The sequence below is a fragment of the Podarcis vaucheri genome (assembly GCF_965113315.1).
Source record: "Podarcis vaucheri genome assembly, chromosome: 14".
Classification (NCBI taxonomy): Eukaryota; Metazoa; Chordata; class Lepidosauria; order Squamata; family Lacertidae; genus Podarcis; species Podarcis vaucheri.
The window spans coordinates 37,919,239-37,934,008 of record NC_138752.1 but is presented as its reverse complement, the minus strand read 5'-3'; the positions used below and the strand labels follow the sequence as shown (position 1 = coordinate 37,934,008).

Here is a 14,770-nt window from a genome sequence, read left to right as displayed (position 1 = left end):
TGAAACCAGTGACTGACAGCTGTCCACTGCAATGCTGATAACCACAAAAATCCTGTTCATGAAAAAACCAAGACAGGAAGGTAAGGAATAGAGGACATATGGGGACGTCCCAATGAAGGTGGACTAGGCAAAGGGAGTCTGCCCTGAAGTCCAGTCTGCTGGGAATCCAGTGTGGATGCTAACTGGCTCCCAGGATCTTACAGTCTTGTCTTCCCCTGCAGCTTCAAAGTGCTTTCCCGCTGTACAGGAGGCCCAAGACACCACCACACCAATCTTCAAAGGCCACTCCTGGTAAGTTGAGGAATGGGGAATTGCCAACCCTTGTCTTCACAGAATTCTTACAGATACTGTGCCTTAGGATTCCACACACACACCAGGAACTTTTACTCCACTACACCAACTGTTGAGGTAATGTCAGTGCACAATATACAAGTCCCACACACAGGAGATGCATGTTTAAGGGTGAGCTGTATAGAAAAGGGGAATGTTTTCAGTCATAAACCCCCTCTTCCAGTTAAGCCCTCCACTGGTGAATGCCAGACATTCCAATCCTACCATTGCTATTGCTAGCCAAACACTCATGAGTTCTTTTGCCTTACTGGATCAGAGGCTGGCCACATTGTCCTGTATGCTTGCTCTGCTCCAAGTTCCACTGCAACCTTTTACTGAGAAAAGAGTAAATATTATCACAGCCACTATGATTAATGGGGTCAGTTTTGTTGCCTTAGACAGTGGGGGAAAGTATGTTTGAGTTGCTACATTCTCTGTCTTGCGTAGTCATTCCACCACCCTCCATCCCCATCTCTGCAGGGAGGCCATAAAATCACACATACATATCCTGATGTTTGTTTTATGGTGGCTTTGACTACACAAACAAATATACATACATACAAACTCTGATGATGTGCTCGTGAAAGCTGGCCACCAATGCAGCAGACTCACTGCACTGCCCTACCTGTTTCTTACTACTTCAGAAGAATCAAGAAACATCAATTTTAGTAAATACTTTTAGTACAACTATACACACCAGGCTATAATCCTGTAAACATTATTTTAAAAAATACTAAAAATATATGTTGTCAAACAGCATTCTTGTTCCATTATGATGATGATGTTGCTTCTCTAACTTAATATAGTTGCAAACCACAGCTTGTCTCACAGTCAGACCTAAATGACTAAATTTATATCTTCATCATAATTTGACAACTGGATAATTTTTTAGTTATGATAGCTTTCACTTTTCCTACTTCAATTAATAGCAGCAGTCAAGTTATCAATCAGACTCTTAAAGGGTGCTTTCCAGATGTCTGACATGTTTTGCACAATGTATGCATACAGTACATTTTTGTTGCTAGGGAACTCAACTTCTTCCCCAAAGGAAGCATTTGTGTTGCTGAGATAAATCACATTTTCCCAGCAATACTGATAGTTGGAAAAATAGGATTCCATCTCCAGATACTATTTTTATTTTTATTTTATGTTCTACATAGAGCAGATGTGCACGAGGGACACAGACATGTATGGGGTATGAAATCACTTGTGACATTCTGTCCCTTCCCCACCCCTCACATGCCTATACTGTTTAAACAATACTGCCTATACTGTTTAAACAATCAGAGGTTTTCAATATTTTTGGGTCCACGGCTCCCTTGACCAACTACATTCTTTGTGCAGCACCCCTGTGGGGCTCAGGAGCCCAGTTATGTCACTCCTTGCCTGCAGAACTGGCAGCCTCTCACCGTTTTTCAAAGACCCTTCCTTGTGGAGTGTTCCCTCAGCCTCCTCTCTTCTCCCCTCTCCTTGGGAGTCCTCTGGGCAAATGCAGCTGCTGCCCCTCGTCTCTGAGCTCCCACACACACACACCACAAAGAGAGGTGCCTCCTTCCACTGCCCACAGGGGCCTGAGTAGCACCCCCTGGCCAGCCCCAGAGGCACCATTCACCTGGAGAGCTTGTTGCCAGGGCTGCTGTACCAAACATCTGATTAAGTCTCTGGGAGGCAGAGACGTGAAAGGGTATCAGAGGAGGGAGGGGAGGAAAGAAGAGGAGGCCAGTATTGCCCATGGCACCCCTGGCCATGATTCAAGGCACCCTAGGGTGCCACAGCACACTGGTTGAAAACCACTGCCTTAAATGTTATCTTTCTGTAAATACTGTGTCTTCCTTTGCTGTACCACTCAAGCATGGAAGCCTTTCTGAGGCTCTTAAACAAAACAATGAACTGTGAGCAACAAAACGCTACCACCCCCACCCCCACCCCACCCTTATATCCATTTCCCCTTTCCCCCTCACTAGTGATAGCACTGTATCTGGGTTTAGGTTTTAATTAAAGTTATGTCACAGTAATACTGTTCATTAATGGTAATCCATAAATCATGGTTTATTGTAATGCGCAAAAAGTCCATTATACTATTTCAAGGAAATATTGCGGTTTGAATTTTGGTAAGGCTACAAAAGGGAGTGAGTTCCAGAACCATAGGCTATTCATTTGTTTACTATTTACATTCCAACTTTAAAGGAAACAGATCTGCCCAATGTGGCTTACAAGTAAGATCAAAACACATTAATACAATCACATTCAAAGATACCTCATCAGGAACCTTATCACAGAGCAAGATGTCAGGTGGCCTGGAAGAGATGGGAGAAGAACAGGGATACAGTCTCTGAAGTAGTTCTCACTTGCCTCCTTTGCTTTCCTACATATATAAATTACTACTGGATAGCCCAGAGTAGACTGCTATCTTCTGTACTTTAGTCTTGTTAAAATACACTTGTACTCTATGTTAATTGCTGACTACCCATTCATGGTAAACATGATGAAAAAGCATTTAACATGGGAATTCTGGTTGATTTTTGGCATGGACATTGCCCTCCTTACACACTATATTACGTTCATATGCCCACATGAGTTCCATGGGACTTACTCTCTAGAACAAATCATTAGGAGTGCAGCACAAAACACATTAATTAAAATTTGATTTCTAACAACTGTTAAAACAAAGGTTTCTACATTCTTTAGTTCTCCAAGTCACACCAAAAATCTTCCTGTGTTTGTTTGCTTATTTCATAGAATCATAGAATCATAGAGTTGGAATAGACCACAAGGGCCATCGAGTCCAACCCCCTGCCAAGCAGGAAACACCATCAGAGCACTCCTGACATATGGTTGTCAAGCCTCTGCTTAAAGACCTCCAAAGTAGGAGACTCCACCACACTCCTTGGCAGCAAATTCCACTGTCGAACAGCTCTTACTGTCAGGAAGTTCTTCCTAATGTTTAGGTGGAATCTTCTTTCTTGTAGTTTGGATCCATTGCTCCAATGCTTCTCTGGAGCAGCAGAAAACAACCTTTCTCCCTCCTCTATATGACATCCTTTTATATATTTGAACATGGCTATCATATCACCCCTTAACCTCCTCTTCTCCAGGCTAAACATGCCCAGCTCCCTTAGCCGTTCCTCATAAGGCATCGTTTCCAGGCCTTTGACCATTTTGGTTGCCCTCCTCTGGACACGTTCCAGTTTGTCAGTGTCCTTCTTGAACTGTGGTGCCCAGAACTGGACACATTTGTTTTTATTTGTCATCAAACAGGTCTCCAAGTGACTTAAACTGAATAACATATTGTTGTTGTTTAGTCGTTTAGCTGTGTCCGACTCTTCGTGACCCCATGGACCAGAGCACGAATGAATTATAAAATAGAAAAGAAATCATATAAACTGTCCTGTCTTCACTGCTAGCAGCTATAATTCTGATAAAGGCTTTAATGAACAAATCAGGTCAGCACATAGACAAGGCACAAGTTACAAGGTGCAGAAGGTACCTAAGAGGTATAGGCAACTGGCCAAGTGCAAATAAATATATTGATCCAACAAATTACATGGGCGTAGCCAGGGGGCAGGGAAAGCCAGCTGTCCCCCAAATCAAGAAAAATACATCGCTAACTGAGGTTCTCCCCCCCCCCCACGAAAGGTCTGCCCTCCCTAACAAAAATCCTGGCTACGCCCATGCCCCTGCACATTCCTTTTGAAGAGCAGGATAGGCACAGCTCATAGAATGGCAAGCAGCAAGAGTCTTGGGCAAGCAAACAGGCATTCCTTCAAGCAGGTTAGGTCTGTGATGTATGTTCCTGCTGGTGCTGGCAAATGGAGGCAGTTTTGGCCCTAGCTCAGCATCTGATTTACACTTCACTAACAGAAGCAGTGCCAGGGGTGACTCTACAGCAGGTGGTATCTAACTAGGGGTGTCCAATATCAAAGGAGCAGAACATTCTTCTGCCAACCCATATGGCCCCTCCCCTGGATCAAGTTCTCATTCCCTGGATTACTGGTCTCCCCTCTGGGCTCAGACACTTCTTGGAAATCCCAATTTCACCTCCCCAATCCCACTAGGACCCTCCACAGTGTCATCCAGCTCCAATTCCCTGAACTCTTCCTATTTCTCCTCAGGATCTGACCATCACCTCCATGACATCTCCACAGGCCTCATTAACATTCCATACAGTATCATATACAGCATTTAAATTACAGATTGCACCTAACTTATAATATTAGTAATCTAAATACAATTTCAAACTGAATAAAGGGTTCTACTCTATTTAAGGCCCTTTGTCACAATTCTTCTTGTCCCATGATAATGTGGCAAAGAGATTTACAATGGCACTGCTCCTAAGCAAGTTGGGGGTGCTCTACTAGGGCCACATAAATCATTCCTAGGCACAGCCTCTGAGAAAATTGGTTGCTGTGGTGTCAAGAAGCAACTTTCAGAAATTATAGTTCATTTAAGAGACTCATGGAAAAACTTGAAACGCCAACTCTGCCTCCTTCAAATCCCTTTTGCATTAGGACCAGGAACATTCTATATTACACCTGGGAGACTAGACAAAGATGCTGCTAAAAATAGTCCAATCTCAGTTTGATCACTGGTATCAAGCTGTTTGTTTATCCTATAAGCCAGTTAAACCTGGATATTTCAAAGGCATTGAAGCTTTATCGGCCTAAAGGACTGTGGAGTTGACAATGACAAAAGCACACATGCTGAAAAAGGACTGTCACACAAGCCAGTCCTATTGCTGGAAGCTTAGAAAGATAATGCAGAATTATCCACCATGGCAATACAAAGAATCACTGTAACCTGTTGGGTGCTTTGCAAATAGTGAGAGACCACAGCTGAATGTATTTTGTTCCTCTTTCTGTCATTCTTGATAAATGTCTTAACAGTTCAAATATAATTGCCAATGCTACTTCCTACATTTTCAAACCGAATTGGAGGAAATTCATTTCAATCTAGTCAACTACAGACACTGTCTATACTAGTTCTCTACCCCACACCAGGGTCAAACTGAAACACTTTCAACCTGCATTTGCACATGTGAAGATGTTTTCACTGAAGGTAACTTCCAGAGGGGTAGTAGTATTGATCTTTTGTAACAACAAAAAAAGAGTTTTGTAGTATCTTAAAGGCCAACAAGGTTTATCATGGCATTAGCTTTTGTGGGCTATAGGCCACATCATCAGGCGCATGTTGTAATATTCCTAGGGGCTAGTCTGGCCCTGCTGATCTGGTTTTTTTCTTTTTCCAGTTCAGTAGGTGGGTACTGTAGTCTAAGAAACTTCCGGTGTAAATTCTTAAGCTGCTAGACAGAAGAGATGTTGTCTTTAAATAAAATAATAATTTTAAAAGCTCAGAATCATTAGAAGCTCCCAAATTATTGTGTGGTTCGATTAGTATACCTTAGTAAAAACAATACACATTTATGCCAAAAAAAGGTACCTAGGAAGTTAAAATAAAATCAAGGATTTTGAAATTTCTAATAAGAGCCTGTGGGTAGCTCAAATTTATCAAGAGTCTAATGTTGCTAAGCTGTATGTATATCCTTGCTTGTGTTAGTTTAATAAAATATTTCCATTTTATTTTAACTGTAGAAAGAATGCCATTAATATGCAGCTCACTACAGTGTTATAAGTCTATGGGGACATACATTGGAGTTTATGACTGCTATCTGCAGTCACAATTTCCCTTAAAAGTAGCTTGAAATAATTTGTTCCCATGTCTAATATCAATTGCACACCATGAGGGAAGCTGTGGCAGTATATTTTGTCCGTCTAACTCTTGTTAAACTTCTTTGCTACTATCTTACACTCTCAAACATTCCTCACAGAAGTAACAGTCAAAGCCAAATGAATCCTAGAGACTAAAGAGACAGCTATATTCACACAAAAATAAAACAGAAATGTTTGGAAAGAAATTGGGAAAAGATACCCAATGATAGAGATATGATACCATAATAGAAAAAAGTACCAATGCTACTTTTTTGTAATCTGCTTTGAGGTTTTTTCCTGCAATCAAAGCAATATATAAATTTTAATAAACAAATAAATAATAGAAGTGCTAGTTCACAATACAAATGTTAGTTCACACACACACCACCTGCCCTTCTTGGTGGAAAAGTCTAATTAGTTAAATAGGTTCATCTCAGGGACAAAGAAAAGAAAACACGAATAAGTTCTAAATTCATTCTTGGCAGAGCAGGTGGTAACAGCCTCTTTAAAGTGCAGCAGTAATCAGACCACACTTGAAGAAACCTAGGCCTGTCCTCAGAACATGTAAACAACTATAAGCCAGTTGCAACATCCCTTTTCCTGGCTTTGTGAGCAGCCTAGAGAATTATGGTGCAACTATTAATAAGTAAAAAAAACTAATTATTAAACAGATTCCTGACCCAAGTGCTCAAACAGGTGATTGCCTGACAACTCTATACACTCTTAAATAGACTGATTAGCCTACTCCGGTATTTTTATGTTAAAAGGTACTCCAAGACTCAGACTGATTTCAAGAACTGAGAGGAAGATGAAATCTCAAGGGTGCAAAAAAAGGTTGTGTTTGCTGTGTGTGCTCTAAAGTACGCTTTTTCTTCAGTGGTACAGTGGTACCTCTGGTCACGAACAGGATCCGTTCCGGAGGCCCATTCGCAATGTGAAAAGCCCACAACCTGAAGCGCCATATCTGCGCAGGTGCACAGTGCGATTTGGTGTTTGTGTGCATGTGTGAAGCGCAATTCAGCACTACTGCACATGCACAAGCTGCGAAACCCGGAAGTAACCCTTACCTGTACTTCCGGGTCACCATGGGACGCAACCATGTTATGAAAAAACATAACATGAAGCAAACATAACATGAGGTATGACTGTATTTGAATAGCACACTGTGGTCTCTAGTGCACTCTGCAACCAAATGAAGATAATATGAGAGGTGGGCTGACATTCTTTCATCAGATGCATGAAGTTGATTTTAGACTGCAAGAGCTTATGCCATAATAAAAAAATGTTCATCTTTAAGGTATGACAGGACTCTGGCATTTTGTGCTGTAAGTGGTAGCCAAAGTAAAGAGACAGCCAAAAGATAAGTAGAGAAACTTCCACCCTTCTCCTCCTCCACAAATATACACCACTATTCCCAATTCTTTACTTTTTAAAACAGCCCACACCATCATGAGTGACAACTTCATACTATTTCCTGAACCAATTCCGATCTTGTCCCACATTTCCCCAGGACGCAAAAGCAATTAGTATGCAAATATCAGGTAAACATAGGTCCATCCACTTAATTTCCTAAAATTTAGAAGTCTCAGGTAAATTGGGTTAATACTTAAAAGTGGGGCCAATATCCTGAGGACAGTTAATTAAGCCTTTGAGGTTATATGGCATGGTTTATGACCCCCCCCCATTTTTGTTTGTTTGTTTGTTTTTACCAAGGATGGAAAATCAATAGTAGATGCATCTGTCCAATGGGAATTTAAAGTGGGCACATTCAAAGTTGGGAGAAGAGTGATGACAAACCTAGACAGCATCTTAAAAAGCAGAGACATCACCTTGCCAACAAAGGTCCGTATAGTTAAAGCCATGGTTTTCCCAGTAGTGATGTATGGAAATGAGAGCTGGACCATAAAGAAGGCTGATCGCCGAAGAATTGATGGTTTTGAATTATGGTGCTGGAGGAGACTCTTGAGAGTCCCATGGACTGCAAGAAGATCAAACCTATCCATTCTTAAGGAAATCAGCCCTGAGTGCTCCCTAGAGGGACAGATCATGAAGCTAAGGCTCCAATACTTTGGCCACCTCATGAGAAGAGAGGACTTCCTGGAAAAGACCCTGATGTTGGGAAAGTTGGAGGGCACAAGGAGAAGGGGACGACAGAGGATGAGATGGTTGGACAGTGTTCTCGAAGCAACCAGCATGAGTTTGACCAAACTATGGGAGGCAATGGAAGACAGGAGTGCCTGGCGTGCTCTTGTCCATGGGGTCATGAAGAGTCGGACACAACTAAACAACAAGAGCATTAACATGTACAAACCACAAAAAAGGTAAATAGGAGTGATCAACTAAGGTAGTCAAAAAATAGTTCTGCAAATATCTGTTATTCTTCTCACATGGAGAAATGGAGTTATATAACTCTTTGCCTTTGTTTTTTTCATGCGAGAGCAAGCATGCTAATGTTCACAATTCCTCAGCCCTTGCTTTAAGTATGTCAACTGTTCGTTTTTAATTGCCCTAAACCTGCTGCATCATGAGGCACATGAATCTTGTAGCTTTACAAAATAGATATCAATTAACCATTAGGGTTTTAGAAAAAAACACCAAGATTATCAGAAGCCTGAAGCATGCTGATAGTGTCATTAAATAGTTCAGTCACTAGGTGGCACTAAAGTTTATCTCTGGAGTCAGGATGCTCTCATTGTGAGATAAATAAAATAAAATAAATTAGTAGTAGTAGTAGTAGTAGTAGTAGTAGTAGTAGTATTTCTAGTTTAGTGTGATGTGCCCTCTAGGCATCCCGTGGCAATAAGAGCATAATAATAGAATCATGAATACGGAAGGACCATCTATCTACTTACCAATCAAGATTACAGGGTGCCACTATGAGAAGGATGGTGCACCATACATCACTATCAGTATTAACAAATATCTCTGTAAGCCTGAGAGACAGTGGAAGGAGGAAAACCTTCCTTTTTTCAGAAGGAAATATGCAGGAAAGTGGGGAGAGGGAGATCAGTAACTGTACTGCTTTCTGGAAGCTTAGAATTGAAATTGCTAAAGGAAACTCTCTGCCAGTTTTCCTAGTAGCACACTCAGGAGCTCTTTCTATTTGTTGTAAGCCAAGATGGTGGGGACTTGAACAAATCATAGAAACTGTAAAGAGAAATGTGCCTGTAACCCAGGTACCACTAAAGCACACCAAGGCAGTTTACCATCTGCACACCTGGGCTGCATCCTTTTGTTTGCTCCTGCAGCAATATTACAAAGCCATTATTGCTGTCACTACAGACTATGCTTTCAATTTATTTTTTTGGTAAGGTGTTTTGAAAGCTGAAAAAGGCTTAAATGATCTCAGGTTTAGCCTTTTCAGGTTTAGCCTCATCTTTTCATTTCTTAAAACTCTGGGCTATCTACAAAGCCAGAGATATAACATCTTAGAACCACAGGACAAGAAAGTACTATGAGACCATGTGGTCAAAGGCTTTGTTTGCAAAAGTGAAGCATTTATCCACCTTCACCACAATTTCCCATAAACTAATCTACACTGTCTAAACCACAGCATGCCAGAGGCACAAAGAACAAGTGCACTGCAGGTGTACAAATACATCCAGATAACTCACTCAAGCAAACTAGACCACATATTTTAAGTGGGAAAAGGAAAAAAGCCACCGGAAAATCTAAGCAAAATGAAAATGCCTTCCCAACCTCTAGGGTAGGATAAAACAACAAACGAAACTTGCAGTCGGTTTCTTACCCCAAAGCAAAACTGACTCACTCTAATCATCAGAAATCCTTTTGATGCTTTCTGCTTCTCACCACAAATGATGGTATCAAATATGGCTGCTTTCATTCAACTGTGGGGTTTTTCACTTGCAATTTGAAGAACCAGGATCTTAAATCGGAATCCATCGAATTGTCACAGCAGAGTTCTATATTTTATATCAGAATAATCCATGACTAGCATTGTCATTGCGGAAAAATGAAACCAAGATTTTTAGAGACCCACCAAAGTACCCAAAAAAGAGCAGTCAGACCCAAGCAAAATGGAAATTTAAGCAGCAGCAGGCAAGATCTAAAAACAATATCTAATATCAAATAGAATGGGGGTAAAGACACCGGCAACGCATTGTGGAAAAACAGGCAAATAGTTTTGTCACTACTGCCTTTCTTCTTGCCCTCTAACGACACAGGTTTGTAACAACTGCTCCTGGTTTCCTCTCATTGTTTCTGATTATTTTCCTCTCATTGTTTCTGATTATTTTCCTCTCATTGTTTCTGATTATTTTCATGTACTTGCATACAAAATGGAAAGTCTATCCATGGAAGCATTGTCTGTCAGTGGATCCCTTCATTACACTTGATCCCTTCATTACAATCCTGAAACTGGTAATGAGGTAAGGAAATGAGCATATCACTCTCAGATCAGGTGTCTCTCAGAAAGTGGTAAATGAACCCATTAAATTTTAATAACATCCTACTTTACAAACTGTGTTCCGTCTGTTATTTCGGCTCCAGTGCTATCTCCTATTAGACTCAAAATAATACATTTGAAAAAAAATGTTTACAGCTTTCTTCCAAAGTAACCTAGTAAATCAGTAGTTTTGCTGCTATGAGCAAGCCTATTTTGGTCTTTACAACCCCTACTTGCTGGAGGTAGCCCACTTAAATTATTAGCCTGTCTATCTTAGGGAATAAGGACTACTTTTAAAGGAGACAGGTGAACCTTCCCTTACTCACATCTAGAGAAGTGAAGTCCTAGAAAGCAACATGGAATGGGCTCTTTGGAATTAAACTGACAAACTGAAAAAACCCTCTTATGAAATATTTTCCCCTTTCAAGTAAGTGAAAATCCTTTAAACATTTTGTTTATGTAAGACAATCTACAATGTTAGGGAATAAAAATTCTAAAATGTTCACCACCTACAATCCTTCATTGTTTTTGAATTGCTTTCTTTCTTCTGGTGACCTTGAGTCTATAGTTTTTAGATACTAGAAGCAAGTATCCCACTTCTGCTATCCTTTTGACATGGCACCTCTCTTGTACTTAGCTTTTTCATCTGTTTACAGTGGTGCCCCGCAAGACGAATGCCTCGCAAGACGAAAAACTCGCTAGACGAAAGGGTTTTTCGGTTTTGCGTTGCTTCGCTAGACGAATTTCCCTATGGGCTTGCTTCGCTTTTTTTTAAAGCCGCTTGAAGAGGCGCAGTTGCGACAGACCGTGCTTCGCAAGACGAAAAACATCGCAAGACGAAAAGACTCGTGGAACGAATTATTTTCGTCTTGCGAGGCACCACTGTATTCATTACCCTTCAACACACAGACTGTGGGGCTACAATTTCAAACTCATCCCTTCCTAAAACCAGATACATTACTGATACTGAACTTTGAGTTGCAAACCACAACTCTTCCCATGCATCTCTTTCACTCTTCCTGCAGTAACTGGATTGCTCCTGCAATTTTGGCTTAAAAGCACCCAGTTCTATTCTAGATTTCCCCCATATATGGTTCTGCTCAAGTCAACCTGGATATTTATCTCTCATAGATATACTTGTGTTTTGAAGTCTCTTTACCACTTATGTACTAATGTGAACTGTTATTCTACTGCTGCAAGATTTCTGGTTCAAAATTTTTCAGTCAAATTTTGGGAAGGATTAAAATTGGTGACAACAAATGGAAAAGTCTTATTTTCTTGTGACAAATGCAGGGTTTCAACAGCAGTTTTCAAAGCTGAAAGGAAAGTTAGATGAGTGCATATATGCACAATATGTGCACACATTTACCCAATTCAAGCAGAGCATATTTCGGATGACCAAAGTTATACGCTTTAACAATGTAGATGGTAGGGAGCTACATGAAGATACTGAATATCAGATCAATAAGTAAGATTCAATACTTCTGAATGGGCCAATGGGGGGGCAGTCAGGTACACTCATCCTGGGCCTCAGAGGGCTAAGCTTAGAGTTTATAACTTTATTCTAACAAAACTCCCACCCCAGGCCTCAGACAAACTCTGCACAGACCTGTTTCTGATATACTGCACCATCAGTTTCAGTAGAGTATGCAAGCTGTTTGCAGGAATAACTAACAGTGGTGCAAATTTTGAAAATGCATGGACTGCAAGCCTTTCAATAAATGTGGGAAATAAGCCATTTGGTACTCACAAATTGCCTTCGAAGTTTAGTTTTGACCCGCTCTGTCTTGGTTTCTGTGGGGTGGATAGAATAGCTGAGGGCACTTAAGTGGTTATCCACTGAAAGGCTCTTCCTCATGTAGAAGGACCGAGTTCTCAAGGATCTGAAAGGCGCCTCGTCCATGGCAGTGCACAGCCTTGGCTGAAGGGCAGGTTCCCTCACAGATTCGGCACAATCATCTTCCAGCTGCCATGCTTCTCCTAGGACAGGGGAGTAAGAGAGAGAAAAGGACCCATAGCCATCAAATAAGGATCCAAAATTAACACTTTTGCTACAAGATTTCCACTTCTTGTCAACATTTTCCTCCGAAGGATAAAAACCATGTTTCCATTAATTTAAGCAACTGTGTTTCCTTCCTGGAGTGAAGATTGCCAGCATGAACAGCATGTTTTTCTCGTTCTTTATTAAGTGTGTACTGCCTAGGTGTACTGCCTAGATGAATAAATATTATTGGTGTGTGTACTCACACAGGTAATGTAAACCCTTGTCAGTAGCTGAAAGATGAGGATGCAAGCAGTATATCACCTATCTTTTTGCTAGCATGAAAAGAGGTCAAAATGAGGGTGCAGAGTTAAGTGAACATTCTATGGACACACAAAAAACAGTTTGAGAAAGAAGAACATGCATACAAAAGGCAATAAATATTTTTATGAGAAAAGACTCAAAAAAGGTCCATTAAAAATTGAAACCTCTTAGCACAGTACACGCTGCACAAATATAAGGAGCTGGTGTTCTATCTAGTCTGCAACAGTTTAACTACCAGAAGCTCTCTAGGGTCTCAGGTGGAGAAGTTTCCCACAGCTGCTACCAATGATAGCTGCAGAGGCCCTGATCCAACCTCTCTGGTAACTGGCACAAGGGAAGCAGGCAGAGGCCCAACGGAGAGCTGTGCAAAGGTTATCACACCAGGAGAAGACAGGCACTGTGAGGACCCTCCCCTGCCGTCAGAGGGGTGCCACAGGCAGCCAGAAACACAAACCACCCTATCATGGTCCTTCAGAAACACAAACCACCCCATCATGGTCCCTTCAGTCCCATCCTAATCACAAATAAACTAATTTGAGAGAGTCTCACAAAAACTCTCCAAAACTATTTCAAAGCAAATGATGTAGACAATATAACCTTTGGAACACTATGAAAGCGGTCAAAAATTAGCAAAACAGAACAAGACATCACAACTCTCTCATCACGCTACAAACATGAGCCAAGGACTCCTTAAACCTATAGAACAAAAAAGGAGGGAACTCAACTCACTAGAAATCAACAAAACAATGATCAATATTCTATATTCAAAACAACACTTTTACGAGTCTGGAGGGAAAAACTTCAGACTATTAGCAAACAGGCATAGGGAAAACAACCATCATCATCAATCTTTATTACGGTCCAGAGACCCAACAAATCGTTACAAAGCAATGCAAAATCAACCAAAATAAGAATTCACTGCATCACTAAAAAAGACGGCAACATAACAAAGAAATAAACTCAAAATTTGCGGAATTTTATTCCAACCTAACCCACCTGAAGAGGAAATCAGAAAATTCCAAACAGGGCTGACCATGCCAACCTTAACTGATGAGGAACAGAAATTCATTGACAGTCCTATCACCCCAGAGGAAATAGATACGGTCCTCAAAAAACTGAAACCACACAAAGCCCCAGGGCCAGATGGCTTTACAGAAGAATTCTATAAGAAATTCAAAGAACCCCTGATGCCCTACATGACCTGTCTATTTAACAACATCATAAAAGAGGGCCCCATTCCTAAAACCTGGACCTCCTCTAAAATAGTATCTATCCCAAAACCACTCAAAGACAGCCTCAAAGTAAAATCATGCCGCCTGATATCATTAATAAACCAAGACTACAAGATATTCACATCAATCTTGGCTAACCGCCAAAAAAAAATTCTACACAAATTAATAGCCCCAGACCAGACTGGCTTCATCCCTGGTCGCAATATAACAGACCCTATTAGGAAACTACTGAATATAATCAAACACAGCAAAACAACAAAACTCCCACTGACAATTATGCACCTACACATCCTCAAAGCCTTTGATTACTTAGAATGGAAATGTCTACTAGCAGTACTAACCAAAATGAAATTTGGTCCCAAGTTCTTACAAACCATCAAACAAATCTACTCCCAATCCTCAGCATAATGCAGGACTAACAGTGTGGACTCTAATACCATAGCTATCCGAAGAGGCACAAAACAAGGATGTCCACTGTCTCCCTTCCTCTGAAACCCCTAGCAATCTGAATCTGAGCAGCAACAGACATCAAGGGAGTGGAAACAAAAGGCAGAACCTATAAATTAGGGCTTTTTGCAGGTGACCTGATGTCACGCCAGACCCCATAAACACAGTAGCTGCCCTAAACAAAGAACCCAACACATTTGCAATGGTGTCAGGTATTTGAGGCTATGTGTTTCAACACACGCTCCTCCCTCAAATATCCAAAAAGAATTCACCAACATCACTAAGGTAAAACTCTGCCACACCAAGTTCAGATACCATGGGGTACAAATAACCAGAAACCTCAACA

At 40.9% G+C, this 14,770-nt stretch overlaps 1 protein-coding gene across 7 annotated transcripts in view; it reads right to left on the bottom strand.

Moving 5' to 3' along the window:
- Positions 1-14,770, bottom strand: part of LOC309518699 (ankyrin repeat and fibronectin type-III domain-containing protein 1-like) — a 373,330-nt gene that overhangs the window by 280,721 nt on the left and 77,839 nt on the right. For all 7 annotated transcript variants that reach the window (XM_082199046.1, XM_082199043.1, XM_082199047.1 and 4 more), the window contains one exon: positions 12,191-12,420. In XM_082199046.1, the coding sequence (XP_082055172.1) occupies positions 12,191-12,420 (230 nt within the window). The remainder of the gene's footprint in view (positions 1-12,190; positions 12,421-14,770) is intronic.